Source organism: Halyomorpha halys, unplaced genomic scaffold, assembly GCF_000696795.3.
Source record: "Halyomorpha halys isolate HHAL.00 unplaced genomic scaffold, Hhal_1.1 Scaffold214.1, whole genome shotgun sequence".
Taxonomy (NCBI): Eukaryota; Metazoa; Arthropoda; class Insecta; order Hemiptera; family Pentatomidae; genus Halyomorpha; species Halyomorpha halys.
Window position 1 is genome coordinate 1,343,261 of NW_027110944.1, and position 23,276 is coordinate 1,366,536.

The 23,276-nt window shown below is 30.6% G+C and overlaps 2 protein-coding genes across 2 annotated transcripts in view; both read right to left on the reverse strand.

The window, feature by feature from the left end:
* Positions 1-2: 2 nt before the first annotated feature.
* LOC106679680 (zinc finger protein 260) lies at positions 3-12,423 on the reverse strand. Its single transcript, XM_014418974.2, has 6 exons — positions 12,330-12,423; positions 12,033-12,217; positions 8,705-8,872; positions 6,875-6,997; positions 4,982-5,046; positions 3-2,290 (listed from the first exon to the last, which is right to left on the reverse strand). The coding sequence occupies exons 2-6, from the start codon at positions 12,198-12,200 to the stop codon at positions 1,333-1,335; spliced, it is 1,482 nt and encodes a 493-aa protein (XP_014274460.1). The 5' UTR covers positions 12,201-12,217; positions 12,330-12,423; the 3' UTR covers positions 3-1,332.
* Positions 12,424-19,829: 7,406 nt separating this feature from the next.
* Fic (FIC domain protein adenylyltransferase) overlaps positions 19,830-23,276 on the reverse strand; it is a 14,403-nt gene continuing 10,956 nt past the window's right edge. Inside the window, exons 5-7 of the mRNA XM_014418976.3 lie at positions 20,519-20,686; positions 20,255-20,437; positions 19,830-20,185 (exon numbers count right to left, since the gene is read on the reverse strand). Of these exons, the coding sequence (XP_014274462.1) occupies positions 19,963-20,185; positions 20,255-20,437; positions 20,519-20,686 (574 nt within the window). The 3' untranslated portion in view covers positions 19,830-19,962. The remainder of the gene's footprint in view (positions 20,186-20,254; positions 20,438-20,518; positions 20,687-23,276) is intronic.

Sequence of the window (23,276 nt, forward strand, 5' to 3'; positions counted from 1 at the left end):
TGAAGATCTGGAGGACAGTCAATAATAAAACAACATTTCATTATTAAATGGTTAACAAGATTAAAAAAAATAAAACAGAATCACTATTCTACCTTTTACTCTTGATCAGTATTATTCCGAAATTCCTAGAAAGTTATGTATTTATATGTATGTATTAGTTATATAGAATATATCATTTACTATAAGCAATGTTTCTATTTAGTTAACTCAATTTGTATTGTGTACATTTAAGTGTTAAAAATTTTTAAAAAAAGTTATTTGTTTTTTTTTTACTTAGAGCATGACTATGAGAACAATAAAAATTTAGTTGACAATCTTGAAACGTCAACTAAATGTAGTTGGTTTAATATTGACTGAGCCTCAAGATTCTCAAAAATATATATCATAAACAGACATTAAAAAAGTTATCAATATATAGATAAATTACAAGAATACTGGGGATGTTAATTGATCTGGTAATTGTTTTTTACAATTTTATAGTGGTAACAGAAAAAATTGTTTGCAGCCAATTCACTCATAAAACAACATTTCATTATTAAACAGTTAATGAGATTAAAAAAATCACCATTCTCACTTTTACTCTTGAACAGTATTATTCCTAAATTCTTAGAAAGTTATTAGTTATGTAGAATACATCAGTTACCAAACAATAGTAACCAATGTTTCTATTAATTAATCTCAATTTGTATTTTATACATTGAAGTGTTTAAAAATTAGTTTATTTATTAAAAATTTTTCACTGTAAAACATGACTATGAGAACAATAAAATTTAGTTTTTTTTTTTTTATTGACTGAACCTCAAAATCTTCAAAAATATATATAATTAACAAAGTTATCAATGTATACATAAATTACAAGAATCCTGGGAATTGTTAATGGATCTGGTCCCTTTCTGAACTCCATTCCATCCTTTCCTATTATTTTTCCAGACAATTTTATTCTGTTATCTGGCAAAAACTTAGGAGCCATTATTGATCAACTCCTTTCCTAGTAAGATCACTTGTCTCAAATATTTAAGTAATTTATTACTTCCTTCATAAATCATAATATCACTCTCATTAACATTCTCTATATATTCCAGCTTTATCAATTTAAATTTGAGAATCACTTCATCAAAACAATACTCAATTTCATCTCTTATAGCTGCTCCAAGGTTTCACTTCCTTCCTTGTTTCTCTAAGTTTACTTGAAGGGATTTGGTCCCACACTTGCTTCTAGTCGTGAGTTACGCTTGAATGGAAGGATGAGTTATGAGGCTAGTACAGCTCTACCTGGTAGCATAAACACTTCTTGAGGTCAGGTGTTGACAAAAAATTAGAATATTTCTCCATCTATAATGGTTCTAACTTTTGTCTGTCATGAGTGTTACGGTGTTTTCTCATATCACCAGCTTGAGCAAATCCTCTTCCACAAACATCACATTTATAAGGCTTTTCTCCAGTATGAGTCCTAATATGGCAAACTAAATCAGAATTTTTACGAGCCCTAAAACTACAATGAGGACAAGGGTATGGCCTCGTATCATTATGCATATTATTATGAACGATGAGTGCACCCTTTGTCTTGAAGCACTTATTCTCACAAATATTGCAAGCATATGGTCTAAAGTTTCCATGAGACTGTTTATGTTGCTGCAAACGAAGTTTCAATTTAAAAGACTTTCCACATTCATCACATGAGTATGGTTTGTCATCAGAGTGAATAACCATATGAGTTTTAAGTGAAGAAGGCCGAGTGAAACTCTTTCCACAAACATCGCAAATATAACTAGTGAGATGTTTTTTTTTATGAATATATAAAGAATGTCCAGATTTCAACACTTCACCACAAACATCACAAGTACATATATCATCAGTGTGAGCTTTAACCAGGTGAGTTTTAAGGAGAGAAGGTAAAGAAAATGATTTCTGACAAACATCACAAACACAGTTTACAATATGCCTTTTTTTATGAACAAACATTGCATATTTTGTAGGTTTTATTTCACCACAATCATCACATTCCAGTGGCTCTTCACCTTTTTCTTCAAGTTCTTTAATTATTTCAGGATGGTTTACATGAACTGTCCTTCTATGATGGTTAACATGATCTTTTCTCTTGAATGAAGCCCCACATATGTGGCAAAGGTGAGGCCTACTATCAGAGTGACTCAACAAATGAGATTTTAAGTATTGTACATAATGAAATACTTTTCCACAAATTGTACACTTACTCAGTTTTTCTCTTTTTTTTCTTTTCTTTTTTTTGTCTTTGTAATCCTTCTTTTCAGTGTTTGATGTAGCTGAATTGCTGAAAAAAAAAATATATATATATGTAAATATATTTAAAATTTTTTATATGAAACTATGAAAATATTTAACTAAAAGTACAAAATGATTAAAATTAATAAAGGAAAGTCTAAATTGTTAAATTACAATAAAATTGTAAAATCACAGAAAAAAAAGTAATCTAATTTAGTTAGATATCTTCAGGAAGAAAACATTTACTAGAGAAAATAATTTTCCATTTTATAATTCGTGATTTCCAAAAAAAAATATTAATATGTACCAACAAAAGAAATATAAAAGTTTCAGAGCAAAGCAGTTTTAAAATTCTACCCATCAAAAAATTACTAACATGTTATGTAGAAAAAAAATACCACTAAGTCTTCCTAAGGAATGACAAATAAATTAATCTTCAGATGATGATTAATCCAATTGAAACTAAATCAGTACAAACATCTATTCCATCTTCTTCTTTCTTTACCTCCAAGTTGCAACAGGGCGCAGATGTTTAGCCTCAGTCCATTTTCTCCAACTGTCCCGACCATTCGCCATTTCCTTCATTTCTGTCAAAGAGAAACCTCTTTTGCTCTACAAAGCCTGATAATGTAATCCATGTATATCTGCCTCGGTTGGCCTCAGGAGTACTTTTCTTCTAGTCTGGCCTCAATCAACCATTTAATCTTCCTATCATCGCCCAATCTATTCACATGGCCAAATCATTTTATTTTATGCTAACCCCCAACCTTTCCAACCCAGAGGTTTCTCTGAATACTTTAATTTTGAATTCTTACCCTTCAGATTTTCCCCTAGATCTTTCTCAGGAACCTCATCTCCTACACCATCACTTTATTCGCATGATGATCCAGAAATGTCCAATGCTCTAATCGAATAAAGGGCAAAACTGGAAGGAATACTGTTTTGAATAGATGGAGCTTTGTCTTTTTGCTGATTTCCTTCATTCCTGAAATTCTAGAGCACATTTGGGAATGTACACCATTAGATTTTTATACTCTATTAAGCACCTTATAATCAACTTTCCAATCTTTGCTAAATATTTTTCCAAGGTACTCATAGGCATGCACAAATTGAAGAGGTATCCCACCATTACAGGTTAACACTCCCTCCTCTTTATCTATTCCAATAAGCATAGCTTTGCTTTTATCAGCATTAATACTCATACCTCTCAGCTGAAGCTCCTCACTCCATTCATTTAATACTACCTATAGTTTCTGCAAGGTGCTTGTACCAGAACTGGTAAAGAGGTTCAAGTATCCTACCACTGTTCTCCTCTTACAGACTTTTCATATTCCTTCCATGAAAATAATAAACAAGAGTGGCTGAGGCTTGTCTCCTTATTTGACACCCACGTGAAACCTAAATGGTTCTGATTTATCTATTTTATCAGTAGGTATATTTTTCAGCAAAGAAAAAAAGAAAAAGGAGGATGTTACCAAAATCAATCAATCCAATAACAACCTTTATTAAAAAGAATTTAAAATGAAAGAAACTGCTCATAAATTTCCTAGCGGTTTAAAGAGATAATATTAATCATTATATAACTACAGACTAATTTTTACTAACAATTAAAATATAATTATTTTCAGAACACTTTAAAATAATTTTGAAATATTAAAATAAAAGATTTTTTTGAACCATTGAGTTTAAAATTGCCACTAATAATTTGAAATTTATTTTCTCCTAAAGTTTTCAGCTTCATTTTGTAGCTGACAATGAGATCAACACTGGAAATTGACCCAACCAAAACCAAATGAGAAATATCAGAACTCAGCATGAACTAATGCACTATCATAGGGCATTTGTAAAACAAAAAAGTCAATGATACATGAGTTAAATGAGCGCTGAAAAAAATTGGAGCATGAAATTGAAAGCTGTTCTATGTATTTAATACTAGAAAAAAAAATGATACACTTCTAGATGATATATGTGATGAGAACTGGATCTTTTTTTTTTCCAGAGATTCAAATGTCTTTCCTGTAGGGAATAAGTAGCCATGTTACATATAAAAGTAAATAGATTTTGATGGAAATTATTTCAATTAAAAATATTTTACTGAAGTAAACATATGGCATATTCTTAATAAATATTGAAAAATTGCACTACTTTTACATCAACCCAATATCAATAATAAATTAATTTCCCTTTTTCCAATGGATTTTTTTAAAGAACAGCTACTTTTTACAGTTTTGTTCTAAAACAACTTAAAAACAAGACCCTAGAATAACAAGAAATAATAGTAATTATCAGATTTCTACAATTTTTACTCCTAAAATTAATAAAATTACGCATGTTTTCAATGAATGGTTTTTACAGCTTCTATAATGCCTCACAACAAGAGACTATTTTGAGGTGGAGATTTGCCGTATCGTATCTAAACATCTTAAAAACCCTTTAGAGTATGGTTTAAACTGTTTCAACTGAAACAAATTATAAAATCAAACAAAGAAAAAATGAATAAAAATTTTATAAATATTATTTATCAGTAATAATATCTCTTTCAAATAGGACCAAAATGTTCAGACTAATAAAAAAACATTTTATTCTTCTGGAATCATTGTTGATAAATTATTCTCAGGTTTTTTACATGCATATTAACTTCATTACCTCATAAAAAATATTTGTTTACTACTGAAGAGTGGTAATAATATTAATACTTTAGAAGTTAAAAAAAAAATACAAATTGTTAAAAAAAACTAACCTATTTTCCACAATGTCTTCTTTTTCGGGTACTAAATTCACTAATTTCTCACTTTCCACTAACAACTAAAATATTAAAAACACAAAATTAGTTTTTATGATGCAACAGTACTTATCCACTACATATCCAACCATTGCAATGGGTTTTAACCAGATACCATAAACTGATTCATGTTTATTAAAATTTAGAATCTGACCTCAACTGAAAAGGATTCGTTGGGGGCTTGTTTATATCTTGAGCGACTATAGCGAACAAAAGTTGAGCAGTTATAATCATAGGTTAGGTTATGATCCACAATAATGGCCAGGCATCCAGTATGTAACTTACTACAGTACTATTGAAAATATACGATTAAAATTGTAGAAAACATAAATTCTAAATTAGAGCAAATATTGAGTTTCTAAAGTCAAATGATAGATTAACTATGAAAAGACAAATTTTTGAAATAAAATGAAAAGTAATTTTATTCTGAGACACTTGGTCCCCTTAGGGTAATAACAATGTACATTTATAGTGGATTTTGTCTGGATTACATTGATTTAAATTAAATAATTAAATTAAATCGGTATTGCCACAACCCATAAAGGGTCAAGAGTGCAGTACTTTGTAAGGAAGTACAGTTACTAAACCAATGGTTGTGCAAGGAGGTGGTTTGGTCAGAATCATGCTCGACTGCCAGATTTTTACCCAATGAGGGGAACCCACTTCATGAGGCTAGGAAGACCCTGGAGAGCTCCTGAACCCACAGGGCTTGCTTATGGCAAAACACACAGGCTCACAGTTTTGTTGAATTAAACACTTTAGCCTTTTAGCCATTGATTTAACTAATTTAGTAATTATATCTTATTCGATTTTGTTCTACTCAAAAATTAATTTTTTGTCCTTCAAATAGTTTTCATTTCGATTTAAGATTACAATGATTTTTTTTTCTTGGTAGTTATCATTTTATAGGTTTTCAAGAATACTAATTCCAAATTTACTATCAGCTTTTAATGGCGCATGCTGATTTCATCTTATTGGAACTGAAGAAATTTTTTTCAACATAGGGATCACTTATCAGATTCTATTTGTATTTGAATTTGAAATCTGCTCAATGATTTACAATTGTGCAACTAGGAATTACTATACTATTCTAGGTCTATTCAGATAAAACTTGAACAGTGTTATTTAAGAAATTGGAACATGTGTAATTTATAATCTGATAGTACAATAAGAACAATTCAATACGCTCATAAGCAATCAAAAATATAAAAAGAAATTCTGAATCTGTGTCCTAGATAATAATAAATATTCTATTATCTACTAAATTAACCTCTAACTTTTACAGAATGTTACAGAAATTTGCATAAAATTTCTGATAGTAAATTTGAAAATAGTGTCTTCCAAAACCTAATAAACAATTCTCATAAAGAAGGAAATATCAGCAATAACGGTAATATAAAAATGCGTATGCTTAATAAAAAAAATTAGTTAAAAAAGGGATTGAGAATCCTTGAAAGCCTGATAAACAAGTCATGCATTGTATAAAACACAATAAAGCAAAATGCGCAAGCTCAATCAGTTATAAGATAGTAAATTTGGAAATAGAGTCTTGAGAAACCAAATAATACAAAGTATATACCTGAAAAAATATCAAAGTAATTTAAAACTCACATGCTTGATCAGAAACCAGTACTAACTACTAAACATTAATAACTTAAATTTATTACATTTAAAGTTACAATGAAAATGGAAAAAGGTTAAAATTGATTTGGAAAATGTTTCAAACGACTTGGGAACGCTAAATATATACTTAGATATTTTGAATCAAGCAAAAAATATGTCTACCATAAATTTTCAGGTCTAAACTAAAATTATTAAATTTAAAGTAAAACTATTTAAGAAATTACTCACCCGTTTTTTAACAGGTTGCTTAAATTTGTAGGAATTTACTTCATCGGAGCTCATCACCTTTTCTAGGTTGCTGGTAGAACAGCTATTGTCTACTACAAGATCATTATATTGATCTGTAAAATACTACCAAAATGGATTCAAAATTAAAAAAAAAAACATAGTAAAATCAAATGAAAAACTTAACTAAATAATTTATCTAATTCAATAAATCATTATTCTCCCCTACATAGCAGCAAGAACAACAAAAGATCAACTCAGCCATGAAAGGCCAATAGACAACCTCCATGTTGTTGTACGTTGTAAAATGTGTAGGTTAATTGTTCTACTTTGAGTTTGAGAACAACAATGTAGACAAAATCCAAATGGAAGAATAGTATTAAGTTTTCAGCATCATCTTTCAGTTAGTTGATTCTACATATATGATACATAGTTATGTTGAGTCTACTGTCTTGATTTTTGTCAGGCCTCAAGGTTCAGTATCCATCCTATATGTAAAAGATCTCCGGCATTAATCAGTGTTGGTAGTATTACGTTTAACACCACTATGCTGGTTCTTATTTCTAGCTTGATTACACTCTCTTTCTTTTTTTCTCATTTCATAGCATTTATTACCACTTCTTAATATCTTAAAGGATTTCTTTTAGTGATTTTTTTCCAAATTTAATCTAATCTAAAGGTTCCCTATGTGTTTCTATTTGCAAAAGAACTTTGTTCTTGTGTCAATCTATGTCAATAGTATTACCTTAAAACCCCTTGTAGGCATTTATTTCTAGCTCAATTCTCTTTACTTTCCTTTTTTCTCATTTAATAGAATCAATGATCAATTATTAATTACCTTTGTGGATTTCTTTTAATGATTTTTTCTAAATTTAATCAAATTTCAACTATGCATTCTAGCATTTGTCAATTTTTATTTCAAAAACCTGTGTAAGTATGCAAACTACTTTTCTCTTGAACTAAAAATATCCAATAAATGACTTTTCATTTATGCTGGTTTTCTCAATAATATATTTATATTGATAAGGAATAAGCTATTACATGGTAATAGCTTCAGATCATCTATTCTTGCTATGGCTAATTTAGCTATTGAAGTATGACATACCATACTGTATTTGTCAAAATTCAATGATAATGATTTGTGCCTGTCATTTGTTCAACAGGAAGCTGAAGAATTTACTACCTAGAAGTATGGTTTATTTCTTTTTTAAAAGATGAATAATTACTGAAACCATATGTCACAGTTAGATATAATGATAGTAAAAAAAACCTACTTTACCTCTGGCAATTTGATTGGTGGTATTGATTTACTTAATCATTACATCTTATCTGTAAACATAAGCAATTTTTGAAAGAAATTCAGTAGCTAATCTTCCCTTAACGCAAACAAAACAAATAAATGATTCCACATCACACTTACTGGGATTAGTTCTGCACTCATTTATGTAAATTGTAGAATGGATGGAGTTTATGAGCTGGAGACATTATCATTGTCAAGGAAGGTTTCTCTAAATGAATATGGCAACTAATGTCTACATGATATTTTTTTATTACTTTTATCAACATTGTATATATCTTTACTCTCCAAATGTCTCTTTATTAGTCAGCTTACCACCAAATGGTTCCAATCGCAAGGGTGAACATAGGGTTATGAATTATATGGGTAATGAGAATATTAAAGATGATTTAACCTTTTATAGTTTAAATATAAAACATCAGACGAACCTATTTTGATTATTCAAAACAAAGGATTTGAAGGTACCAAATAATTTACAATAACTTATAAATCCATGAATAAGAACAATGATAACAAATTTGAAGGAATAAACTTACACAATCCGTTTCAATATCTCTTGCTGAATTTTTTAGACGGTTTAATGAAAGAAAGCTGCTCAAACGTTTCTCAGCTTGAACAAAATTTTCCAACATTTCATGAAATGCCAATAATGTTGATGCACAGGGATAACAAACTTGAGTAGGCAATAAATCATTTTCAGTAACCTGCAATATAAACTACTTTAACATAAAGAAAAAATATTACATTAAATTTACACATAAGTAATTATTTGAATAATTTTTAAAGCAAAAGGTGAGCCCCTAAATCTAAATTACAAACTGTGGCACGATTAGTGGGGAAACGGCTCCTTACGTAGCATGAACACACCAGAAGATATGTTTCATTTTATATCAATTTGTTCCATTCTAAAGGAATTTAGAGTGCCATTTTTAGGAAAACAAGAACTAAAATTATTAGAAATTGTAACCTGACAATTTGAACAAAAACAAACAATCTGAACAGCCCAGATTATAAAAATGTATATCTTTATTTAAAAACAAGTTTTAACTATAGAAAAGAGTTAGTAAAAGAATATAATTTAAAAAGTTTGAACCTATATGTTTATTTTGTATGTCTAAGCAAACACCCCACCAGATAAATGGACATTCATTGACGAAAATTCATTTTCCAAAAAAATATTATGCATGGAAAAAAAAATTAACTGTAATGAAAAATTCTATTCATCTATCTACTAAGAACACTATATAAAGTACACTTCCACCATTCAATTAAATCATATTATAGTATAATAAATTATTATAAACATATTTTCAATGTATTATAGTAATAAAAAGACAGAGAAAAATAGAATTAATAATTTAAAAATAAATCAACTTCAAAAAGTAAAAACATCTATCATAAACAGAAAGAACATTAATAAAAATTACAGAAACATGGTTTGCACAATATTCTTCTTTGATCATCCTATGTTAAATAAATGCTAGCATCAAATTTAAGAATATTTTAAAAGATTACTTCCAAAAAACTTTAGGCCTAGAATATTTTTTTTATTGTTGCAAAAAATGTATGTATGTATGTATTATATGTATATAATGTATGAATGTATATTCCAATATCTATTTATTTTAGTAAGAGTTAACAGCCAGGTAATTCACCAGGTAAATACAATTCAGGTTAAAGCATTGCAGCAAATAAGAAGGGTCTATAAGTTGTAATGGATACCTAAAATGTTAATAAATACTGAAGCATCGAGTAAACGTCTGAGAAGTAGACTAAATTGTAGGTGAGAGGATTACGTCAAGATTGATTAAGTAGATTTGGGTTTGGACGGACGTATGTAGAGTGCGATTATTGATAGCAGCATCGCATGATCGGGTTCGTAAATCCTTTTTATAAATGTATTTTAACATATTTATTTCAACGAATAATAGTTCGACAAATTAATAATTCTTTGAAAGTAACTTTTCCTGAGATTCTCTATAAGAGAATCTTTTAGAAGATTCCATATAATTACAAACACCAGTATTAATTATATATAATTATATAAATTACAAAAACTGAGTTATGCCAAGGTTACAGGTTGTCAGTGCTGATTGACAAAGATAAGGTATTTAATGGAAAACAGTTCAGTAGAAAAGACAATTCCAGTAGAAAAATACTGAGGATCCAGTAGAGGAAAAGGGGATCTGAATGCAATTTGAAGACGGGAAAAGTGGAATGTAAGAATTATTGGATGTTATCTGAAAGAGAGGGTATATATGGTAGTGACCAGTATAAGGGGACAGAGAGAGGTATTGTGAAGAACTAGTTGAAGTGGTGAGACGATTTTTGCAGTTGTTCATAAGTATATTAATGATATGGGAGGCAAATTTATTAGTTAAGAATATCTGTTTTATGTGGTGTAAGTTATTTTCATAGAAATGGGAATTAGAGAGGGAAAGGCAACAGTGAATAAGATTTTTAGCTATGTTAATTTTTTTATGGTAAAGGTGTTGGGAGTAGTAGTTTAAAAGTCTGCCTGAGTAAAGAGGTTTAGAATAACAGTTAGTGGATATGGTGTTGACGAGGTTTCTTACGATATGGAGGTCAGGATAACCAGTGAAGTGATTGTTTTTAAGTTCAATAGTAAAGGCAAGACAAGGGTGGTAAGAATTAAAGGTAGATATAATATTAGGGATTTTATCGAGATTTAGGATCAGGAGAAGGTTATCTACATATTTTTCACTAAGGATAATGTCAACTGGAAGCAGTGAGATGGAAACAAGCAAATTGGGTCATCTGAAGATGAGGAAGTTGAGGTGTAGGTCTGTGCAACCTTAGAACTGCAATGGTGCCGGTTCAAATCCCTGGAGGATTGACTTTCATTACTGTGGCATTCCCACAAAATGAAAAGTTGACACCCCACCTTGGTTAAAATGGGGGATGCCACCCCACATCTACTAGCATACATTTTGTATAAACAAATAATAATTTTTTAAGCGCTCCATATAAGTCCCTAAGAACATTTCACATTTTTTTTTTTTTTTTATCAACAAAATCAGTTTTAGCATACAAAGAGTTAAAAACAAAAACGTGATTTGGTTAAAAACTTAACTTGATACAGAAAAACCAAAATCAGGTTTGAAATTGACATGAAAAATGTAAATGAAAAAAAGAAGAGAAGTGGTTAATACAAGTTTTAAATTTAAGAAAGAGTTATATAGAAGAAGTTATAGATGGGACAAAGGCAATTAGCCGACATTTTAAAGAATTTTAAAAGAGAAAATGACAACAAAGTAAAGGTATCCTTGAAAATGACCTGAGGGTCGAAACGTTGGAAGGTTTTGAAAAGAATAAAGTTGAGAAAAAAAGGATCAAATTTGTTTTTAAATAAATGAAAAATCAATTTAATTGCACCTTAAAGTTATAAACACTGTTCCAAATGTTTATTAGAAATAAAAAACTACTTAATCCTTAATGTTTGAGAGATATTATTACTGGTCACTTAAAAAGTTTATAGTTAACTTCTACATATAAATACAATGAAGAAATTTAGGATCATCCTAAGGAAATGAAAGGATGAAGACAGGACTAATAGATGTGACCACTGACAGTTATTCCATACATGAAAAGTAGTTATTGTTTATTAATCTTAACAAAATGAATGGTACTCTAAATTTGAAGCCACTTAATAAATAAAAAATACAAAACATAAGGTTGAAACCTTTCTAGTAAATCAACAAGATGAATAACTTTCCATAGAACCTATGCTGTGTTATTCTACCAATGAAACACCAGTGTTTTCAAAGAATAATACAGAGAATCAAAAGCTCAATAACACTTTAAATAATAAATTGAATACTAATATTCACAAACAATATTTACCTCAACATGCAAATGCTGACTTATTTTAAGTTGAAGTTGATAGTCAATTCCTTCACCTCTAAAAATTGGTATAAGGTAGTCATTGGTATTAGCACATACCCTGCAAAACATATGAATTGAAGAGTAATGCCAAGTACTTTGCGGGACAGGTCGTTCTATATCTTGCATTTTGTACAACTTATTCCCTGCAATGTTGAAATATAAACAGATAGTATAAATCTTAACAAAAATAAAAAGTTTATCACATAAAACTCATCTTAAACAATAGAAAAATATTCAGAATTAATTTTTAAATACCTTCAAATAAGTAAGAAAATTGATTCTTAATATATCAATATATAAACTTGAATATTTCAAAAAAACAACATTCAAACTTCAAGCATCAATCAGGAATGACATAGAGCTAAACTTTTCAATAAGAATGAACCTTCAGGTAACTATGAGTTGAAAAGATTTTTGGTTTAAAACATTTTTATAATATAAATTAATGTAACTGTTATAGACAATTCGTGAGACTTCAAGGCCAATGTCATATTATCCTAAATTACAACGTTATAGTGTTTTTAATGAAAGGAAGGAGCCCGGCTCGTTGCGACTCCTCAAGTATACAGGAACTGTTCGAGTTTTTGTGACATGAAAGAGGTTGGATGTAAGGCATGAATCCAAAAAGTGAGAATAAACTTGTCGTCACCTTAGCAATCTTTCAACTGCAGCGGTGCGAAGTTCGGATCCGGCCTTGGGAATTACTTGTGTTTATTTATTATTTCGTGACGGCCCCCTGAATGAAACCTTGACCCCCTATCTCTGGTTAGAATAGGTTGGTAACCTGTAGCCAACCTCCTCCCTAGAAATGACTGGATAGAGGTAAATTAAAAAAGCAGAATTCATTAATTATAGACAAAATGTAATGATTTTTAAACAAGCTTGGCAGGCTGAGGTTATAGTACTTATGCCGTTAAGAGAATAAGGATCGTACACAGTGGTATATTATAGTTTTAATGATAAATTTTTGCGTTCCAGCTAAATAATGTAACAGTATTGAAGAAGGTACAGACTCTGTAAAGGATATCTGCTGCAATATTCTCCTTTCTGGTCTATAAGCTATATCTTATACAGTGATACCCTGGCCTACCATATAATTTTTGATCTGAGCGGTAATTTTTAAACTTTAATGGGAAAATTTTCTTTTATCAGTGGAAAATGTCTTGAGATCAGGAATAACCTTCATTTCCTTAGTGTTTCCACTTCAACAGTTTAAGTTTTTTTCTCGGTAATGGCATACTTTACTTCGCGACAGCCTACAAGAGAAAAAAGGCTACACGATGGCCAATCTGACAAAGAGTTGCTGATATAACGAATTTAGAGGTATTGGTACCTACTATAAAGGTGATTGTCTCATCAACTACCTATACAATCGATTCACCAATGCTCATTTTCAAAAGTTAAAAAGTCTTTTAAATCCGTAAGATCAATCTGAAGGAACGAGAGTGGGGTAGTAACTTCTTCACACAGTGGCATCTGGCTTCTTAATAAGAAATCATATTTACTTACTTAATGAGTTCTCAATGAACAACACTAAGGAGTCCGCAGCGTCGTACCTGAAGCCTTCATTCACTCAACTCACTCACAAGTCCGAAAAAAACTGGCATCAATATCTTCTTGAAGTGCCAACCTGAGGACTAAGACAGTCCTTGCCTATCCTTCCGTATTACGTATTACCCTTGGGAGGATATGTCATGGGCCTACTTCTTTAGATAACATTGATCTGGATGAGTTTAATACAACTGTTTGGCTTGGATTCGCGATCTTAGTCAGTTGTAATTCAGGTACCGTAATGGTGGTTGCATGATTCTACTATTTATTAATGATAGTCAGACAGTAATGCATTTCGTTGGAGGGTAGAAAAGTTACGATCTGCATGCAATACCGAGCCCTCTTTTAACATTAGTTCGTATTAGACTAGAAGGAACGCTGTGCGGCTAGGAGTCTTGAAGTTCATATTTAAGGAGTTTATACATGTAAACGATTGAAGAATTCTTATCTCGTAATCTCGAGAACTCGTGCTTTGGTGTGATCTTAAAGAGAACTGTAGTAACAATTGGAAGTTAATTCTGCATAGCTGGAGAAGGTTGTTCTGAAACTTATAAATCGTTAAATTCTTCTGTTGCATTGCAGGTGGAATCATTGATATCGTCAATAACCTTAACTAATTAAGTTGCCGCAAGCGGCGACTTGTGTTTTGATGAGAGCCATTGTGTTCGATAGTGGTCTTCTAGAATACCCGGGAGGGGGGCAGTGGCAAAATATATATTATGACTGTTTCGTGCATTTTTGGAATGGTCACTTAGTAGCACTAGGATAGGTAGGAGATCATAGCGTGTATGTAGTACAGATCTAAAGACAATGTACGCCTAGTTTAAGTAAAACTAAGTCTCTTGCATAGTATAAGTCTAACAGCTGTCATTTAGTTATTTCCTTGAGGTGCTCATATGCATTGCTGAGGCACTCGTAAGCATTCTATGTTCACCATAATTTCCAGATGCATTAAGACCTTTATCGTTCTTTTTGTCAAGTACTTGCCAACTAATAATTTTAGAATTTTGAAATTAGGTTCAAAAGGATCGTTTTTATTTATACAACTCGAAGGGAATTGGCATAACTAAACTGTTTATATGAACCCTTTTCAGATATACAAACATTTATCAAATAAACAAAGATACAATACAAATTAAATGTAAACTCTGATATATTATTATTATTATAATTGTAAGCTAATGACTTCATTACTATAAGGACACAACAACCTGGTTACAAGTCTTAGCCTTTCTCAATCATCATGATCTTGTGTATAGCTGATGCCATCTAGTTCCTGACTGCTAGGATAAGGTTGGTTTCTCCAACCACATCATCTGATCACCTCAACCTTGGTCTTTTCCCTTGTCCCATGAATTGGTTGAGTTAGAATTTTTGATATTTCTCTATCTGCTCTGCATAAATTAAATGCCTCAACTTCATTGTTCTGACATCAGCCTCTCTAAAGACACTGTACAATTCCAGGTTAGTGTGTTCCTTCCATTTTTTCCCAACTTTTACTCCCTCCCTCTCGCTTCAGAACATCAGGTCTTTTTTGGTAACCACAGATTTTGTCAAACTAAACTCAGATCCATACTCAATTACGAAGAGCGCTAATGTTTTATACAGTTTGAGCCTGGTATGCTCAGAAAGAAACCACCAGTTATCTGTCTGGTTAGCCCAAAGAGCATCAGTGGGACCTTCTTCAAATCTCAAGATAGATCTGCTTTATTATTCTGGATGACTACAGATAGCAGGTTAATAAACTCCAGAACCTTTTTGAAGTATGAGACCCAATGATCACTATCCTGTAAGGTTCAGGAATTTCCTCTGTTATCATGTACTTGTTTTTGGACTCATTAACTTTTTATTCTAGTCTTCTGGCTGGACTATCCAGTGTCAGAAAAGCTTTGATAACGACCTGAAGGAAGTGACTCACAAAATCCTTCAGTCAACAATAATACCTATCTAGTAAATATGTTTCCTTCTCAAGGATTAAATAATATACAGGCTATTTATTGCAAGGACTCTTAACCCTGAGTCCACCTGAAATCATATGTGCCTGCCTAATATAACCTGTACTAGAGATCACCATGAGAACGTTCAAGTGCTGTAGATTGGTGAAGTTCTAAGAGGACTGTATCAAAAAGCTTGTGCCATGACTTACAACCGGCATAGAATAGGAAGGCAATTACATGAGAAAATATGTGACAAAATCTACTTATGATTTTTTCCATTTTCTCATAAATGGCTTAAGCGATTTTTACTAAACCTGCCATATCCATGTACAATTAAATGGTCTTGAATATCAGCAAGGTCTTATCCTCATTGAACTGGTCTGACAGGGTTCAAATACCAAATTATCAAAAAAGCTTCCTCTCAAGTACCTTTATTTTGTTTTGTTTTTTTAAAATAATTGAACAGTCCTCATTTTCAGCAGTAACAAAAAAATGAATAAATGTAAAATATGGAAGAATTTGATAATTAACTAAAGGAGAAAAGATTATAATGAAATGATAATGGTCAGATTTTACTTTTAATTAGCTATACTTGAAATGGATAGTAAGGAGTAGTATTGCCACCTGAGGTTACAAAGAAATTACTGTTTTCAAATGTAGGATTAATTTCAAAGCAGGGTAGTAAGATTAAGTTGTGAGATACATACACCATTTTTTTTTTTTTTAGAAAGAAGTGTTTTAATCACATATTAAAACTTATAAAACTCACTAACACTATTTGTATGATCAGACCACAAAAAGAAAAAAAAGTTTTATTTATCGCCCATAAATTCTTTAGCACCTGACTTTTTGATTAAAACTTCATTTTACTTAAATTTAGTAGAATTAAAACATCTTACAATACAAAATTATCAAATTGCTTGAGAACTTTCGGAAGTTAAAATAGAAGAGACAATATAGAAGTCAATTCAAGGAAAAAGGGGTCCAAGAAAATTTCTGGAAGGGCAGAATACAAACAAATGTGTGTTTAATAAAGCAATTAGGAGTAACCATCAATTTCCAAGGAGTTCCTGCCTTCAAGCTGGGGCCATAATAATCATTAATTTTTAACAACTAAGTTATCTAAAATGTAATTATATGAATTTAACAAATTTCTTTTATCATTCAGTGTTTCTTCACAGGAAAAAACAAAAACAACAAATTATAAATTAAATAATCATTTAATTTAGTTAACAATTGTCATATTAATTTTAATAAGATCACAGAAAAATTTGTTCCAACAGGATGACTACTTTCACGACTATTAACAAAGAGAGAAATAAATTACTAAATGTACAGTAACACTATAATATTAATATACATAACATTAGGAATAATAATCTACAAGGAACTAAAATTTTATTTTATCAGCAAAACTGTTTCATACAAATAATAATTATTTGTAGTCAGTGTTGGGCAATAAGTAATTGCAATTTCTAATTACAGTCAAATCTAATTGTGATTACTTTGGAACAACTTGTAAATATGATTTTAGACCACTATTACAATCAGAGTGGTTCAACACTAATCAAAATTGTAATTTTATTTTCTAGTTTCAAATTACAATAATTGGAAATTAATTGCAATCACAATTACTTTTGGCCCAACTAGGTGTAGAGTAAGTTGTTCCATCTTTGGAATTTGCTATACTGTCAAGATTTTGCACAATCATATTATGTTGCTAAAATATCATATTCTTTCAAAATATTTTCTAAAAATAATGCTTAAGAATTAAAAATCGTAGTAATTAATAGATCAATTAATGGTAATTTTTAAGTAAATTTTTTTATTAATTTAATAACAATGAAGTGATTGTTACATACACATGATAAAAATACTTCAAATAAAAAACTCATAAAAAAATAAATACACACTTAAATACGATCTATATATACAGTGTATATATATATATATATATATATATATATATATATAATTATTAATACTATAACACTAATAAAATAATTTTAGACATTATTATTCTATAGGTGCTGGTACACGTTTTCCAAACTTTGGCAAATACACACATGCTCATATCTACATGTGTACAGATGAATTATTTGGTTTGGCTTATATAAGTTGAATTAAATGTGTTAGACCATTGAGTGCCAGTGTTTGGCACAAGTTTATGTTCAGTTAGCATTGTTTTAGAACTGCCAACAGCATATTGTTTGCACTTTCGATGTTTTAATTAAAGAAATCCCCCAACCTATTAATTCAATAATCATCTCTAGTGTAAAATTTTATATTTTTGGTTCAAATACTCTTTTTCAAATCATGCCAATTAATCTCGAGGGTATATTTTTTATTTAACACAGCACAAATATAAGTTTATTAAGAAATTATTTGTTTGAATAATTAAATTAACAAATGTTTGATAAAAAATCAAGAACAAAAGTTGAACTTATAGGTTATGTATTACTATTTCTATGAATTATTTAATAATATACCATCTAATTTGCTGATATTTATATTTTATTTCATTTCATCTATCTTTATTTTGTTCCTTTTAATAATGAGAATAAAGTAAATCAAATGTAATAACCAACAAAAGTCAAAAGAACAAAATAATAATGTGAGTACCAATGTTTGTTGATTTATTTGTTTGCCAAGCATTTATACAAGTCTTGGGTTTGCTGCAAGTGGCAAACGTGTGGATCCAGCATATAAGGCATATTTAAATAAGAAGATTAGCAATAATTAGAACGATTATTTTTATTATTCAAACATTATCACTGATTTAAAAACAATGGTGAAAATAAATACATTAAATAAAAGTCGAATATGTCAGCAAGAAATCATAAGAAAACTGCACTAATAATTAAGCACCTAATTATTAAAGTCGCATACCAAAAAATAATTCATCAAACATTTTATATGTTATGGTAAGTTTTTCTTTCTTTTTTTTTATAAATAAAGAACTATTAAAGTTAAAATTATGATATAAAGTTCATCCTCTAAAGTTTTTATGAGAAAAAAGTTATTACAGTATTTTGTATTATTTAACTTTCTTAATCAACAAGACTTTTCCTTTATAATACACAGTGTTGTTTTGTTTTTTCTAAAAGGAAAAATATAATTTTTAAACTGTGGTTAGCAGATTAATATTTTTCACTTTCAATATACAGATGTATGTGTAAATATTTAACAATGTGTGATAAGTCAATATTACAGGAGGAATGCAACAGAAATATAACTCAGAAATGATAGTAGGCGAGATACCACTGAAAGCAATGACAGATTGAGCTTCACTTATTTAGAAGGTCTTTCAACACGAAGCTACTTTGTATAAAAGAAACATTATGTAATAACATATACATATATACTAAATATACTGTTAGTTGGATGGAATTACATTTTTGTGATGATAAGGCACAACTATATGTGGCAGCCTGTGTTGTAAAATGTATTCATGCTAAATCTTCAAGCATTGTTCATGGACATGGACTAGATTTCAGCCATGAACTTGGCAGGCAAGTAAGACGGAAAAATAAAGCTAAAAGAAAACCAGGACTCCTTAGAATTAGTCCTCACTTAGTCAAGTGGATCTAGACTCATAGACTTGAAAATAGCTGAAGATTTAGCAGATAGAAGTACAGTAATCACTCAATATTTAAGGGGTTTAACATCAATGAATTTTGATAATTCACTAACACAAAAATGCGGAGAAATACCACATTCATGAATTGTGTATTAGACTATTTGTGGATAAAAAAAAAACTTGAGTTTAAATAATTTCATGTACAGTACAATGTGTATAAAATATATTTTTTTAAACAAACCAGCATTTTTGTTTTTGTGGGCTATCATAAAATGTGAATCCCCTACTTATACACTAAGATAGACTCAACATTTTCAAGATTCATGAAATTTTCAATTTTTCACAGCTTTCCGGTTTGAATCTGGCCTATAAACACTCTGTAAAGGGTATTAGCAGCAATATTCTCCTTCCTGGTCAGAAATGACTAGGTAGAGGGTAAAAAAAAGTCAACACTGCCAACAAGTGCATTATAGGCCAACATATGTTTGATGCATCAATTGAAATGGTAATTTCTCATCTCATCTGTAATTCATATTTCACCTTTATACATTAAGAATAATTTTATAATACAACCAGTGATTTATGATACAGAATTTAAATATATGTAATGGTTTAGCCAATTTTTAAATTTTTATTTTAATAACTCAATTTTTAAATGTTTGGGTTCTGAAACCAATTAAAAAAGTTTACCTTAGGGGTTTAAGTATATATAATTACCATACAGACATAAATAGAAAATAGCTCTATCCTATCAATACAATGACATAACTGTTAAGAAAAGAATTAACAATGGTTGACGATACTAAAATTAGCTACACTCTCAAAGTTCCTGTTTTATTATTTTATCAGACATCAATGAATCAGGATTGAAACGAAGATCATGGCTACTTTTTTTTATTTCATTAGCAAGAGCAGGTAGCTCACTTGAAAATTCTGAGGTGCTCCAAATAAATAAATCGAGAGTGCGCTCAGTACACTCAGCAATGTATCTGATAAATGGTCTAATATCACCTTCATTTGCAAGTTCAATCATTTGATAATACCTAAAGAAAAATAATATACCATTAGAAACTGTTATTAAAGATTTTTTTTTTTCCAAAATGTACGATTACCTGTGCCTATCTTGTTTCAAGATTATAACAGGAGGGTAGCCAGCTTGCATTAAAATTGTGTCCATTAATAATCTGGACGTTCGACCATTCCCATCGTTAAATGGGTGAAGATAAACAAGTTTATAATGAGCAAAAGCAGCGTATTTTACAGGATGCAAACGCATTGCTTCCCATGAGTTTAACCTGCCAATTAAAAGAGAATAAGAAAAATATAAATGACATTGTCAATATGTAAACATGTGAATTATATCAACAAAAACTAACCATTTTTCAAACTGTTCCATAAGAGGCGGTATATTTGATGGAGGTGGAGGAATATGACCACCAACAAAAACTTGAGTTCTTCTCAACGTTCCAGCTTCAACCGGGTCAACAAATCCTAATACTCTTCGATGAATTTCGAGTATATCAGCCACAGTAATATGCCCTATCCTGGAACAAGTTATAAATCAAATATATTTATGAAAGCACTATTTGATTAATTTATAATACATTACTAAGTTACAAATAACAGATAACTAATTTTATTATCTATGATGATTAAAATACATAATTCAAATGTAAAACATAATAAAACAATCTTATATAAGTCGAATCTGTTCAACATGTTAAAACAAAAAGAAAGATTGATAGATCAAGGCTTTTTTTTTTACATTCAACAGTAAAATGAGGGTTCACAATCTCTGGTTGACTTAAACTGAGATAGAATTATTTTCAGATTCAATTTAGGAAAATTCGAATTTGACAAAATTTGGGACTTTTAAGCCCCTTATAATTTATTATCCTTTCTACTTCAGTATTAAGAGCTCAATAATTTATGATAACAATTTCCCTTATGGTCATACATTTTAGTAAGAGAAAATGCAAAAAAAAAAAAAAGGTGTTCAAAATGGAAAGCAATGGAATTTTCAAAGGATGTAGTTCTATGGGAAGGGATGTACAGATGGGAGGTTGAAATCTTATATTTAACAGGTGGATAGATAAATGTAGAGTGAGGAAGTCAATAATATAGGAAGATTTTTGGTTTTTAGAGATTGAAAAATAAATTCGCCAAGATGGTATAGTCTTCAGATACTGGGAGCCAATTTTGCTCGGAATAGTAATGAGAAATATGGAAATGTCTGGAAATACCGAAGATGAATCTTATGAAGCAGTTCTTTAATCTTTAGTAAAATAATATAAAATAACAGCCTTATTTGCAATTTATTGGTAGAGCACAAGTAATAACATAAAGAATTGAACTATACTGAACATCTGTTCCAATTTTAGGAGGTTAACCAATGGCTATAAAAAATGATCAAATTACACTTATTTGAACCATAAAAAATAAACATGGATAATAACAGACTCTTTACTATTGAAAAAACTAATACTGTTTTTAATGTTTTTATACGACTTTGGGCCTGACATATGGGAGCACTATATTCAGTTGGTGATAATCGCCACTTTCTTAATCATCCATGCTTCATAGGGACAACATTCAGAGAACTCGCCAACTGCCTACTAGAAGGGCAAATGATATCTTCTTGCAATATTCTAGTTTTTACATATTTTTTGGCTAATGGTCCGTCCAAATAGTGAAGTGACAGCCCTCAGCCTGAGAGGAAGAATGCCGGATTGCTTGATGAATAGCTAAAATTTAGTGGTTGTACGTGGCATAGTTCTGCTGCAACATTGCAAATACCCTAGAAAAGAACCCAAGGGAGTACCATTTGCTAATCTCATTTTGGTAAAGTGCCACTCCCATTGTTGAGCTTGAAGCATCGCTTATAAGAACTAAATTCACTTATGGCTTCGGATCCGCGCTGATGGTTATGTTTCAGAGTGCTTTTTTGCAGCCCTAGAATACTCTGATGGACTCCTCCGTCCATGCTATCAGTGTCTTGTTGTTTCTCTTAGTGTCTGATAAATACAAATTTAAAGATGTTTCTACTGAAGCTGTGTGAGGGAGGCAATGTCTATAGAAATTCACGATTCCCAGAAAATTATGTAGATCTGCAACTGCAGAAGAACATAAGTAAGTGACAATAGTTTCAACTTTTTCTGGTAGTACCATAGCTCCATGCTGCGTCACTTTATGGCCCAAAAATTCAAATTCCTCGCCCGAGGAAGCAATAATTAGGCCGTGCTGCTGAAGGCCACAAAAGACTTAATGCAAGTGTTTTTTTGTGCTTCTAGTCTGTGGATCTAATGAAAATGTCGTCCAGGTAGGTGAAGGCAAAGTTAAGGCCTTGTAGGACTGTATCCAGAAATCTTTGAAAGGATTGATCAGCATTTCCAAGTCCATAGCACATGAGCACAAAATCAAAGAGACTAAACTGGTTCATGATGGCCGTCTTCGCTTTTAATTCCTGTGCTTCTAATGCAGCCACCTTCTCTGTCATTCTCTCTGTTATAGACAGTAACCGATCTTCGTAGGTAGAGGGGCAATGTTGCCTTAGTTAGGCTACCTTGCAGATTTTGGTCTCACCAATTTCAGCTATTTTTTTCAAGTGCTTTTTGCCAGCTTCTTTTTTTCCCAAGGTTTTTCTAAATTTTCCTGAAACTTCATGTAGTTCTTACCTGACCTATGTTAGATAACAAGTGCTTATTTGGAACACACACTCTGTGATTTTAAAGTAACAAGGTTGAGGATGTCAGTAAAGCAGATGTTCCACATTGCTACACCCTTAAGATAATTCACCTTCTTCCACCAGGGACAAACAATTGCCAAATCTAGGTAACTTCTAGTGGTCTACATGCAAGCCACATGCAGATTGAGCTTTTTTATCCCTAGGATGGAGAGATTCCCTAATAAATCAATTATGTTTGGTTCTGGGATGGAACTACATTGCTGTTTACTTTTGTGGCCGATGAGTCACTCATATGTCTCTATTATATAAAAAAGTTTTTAGTGATCACCATGTAATATTTAATTTTAAGTGTAAGGTGGAATAATATAAATGGGCAAAAAAACTAAATAGAATTTAACTTATGGAGAACGCATAATATTGCATTTTGAAAAAAAAAAAAAAAAAAAAAA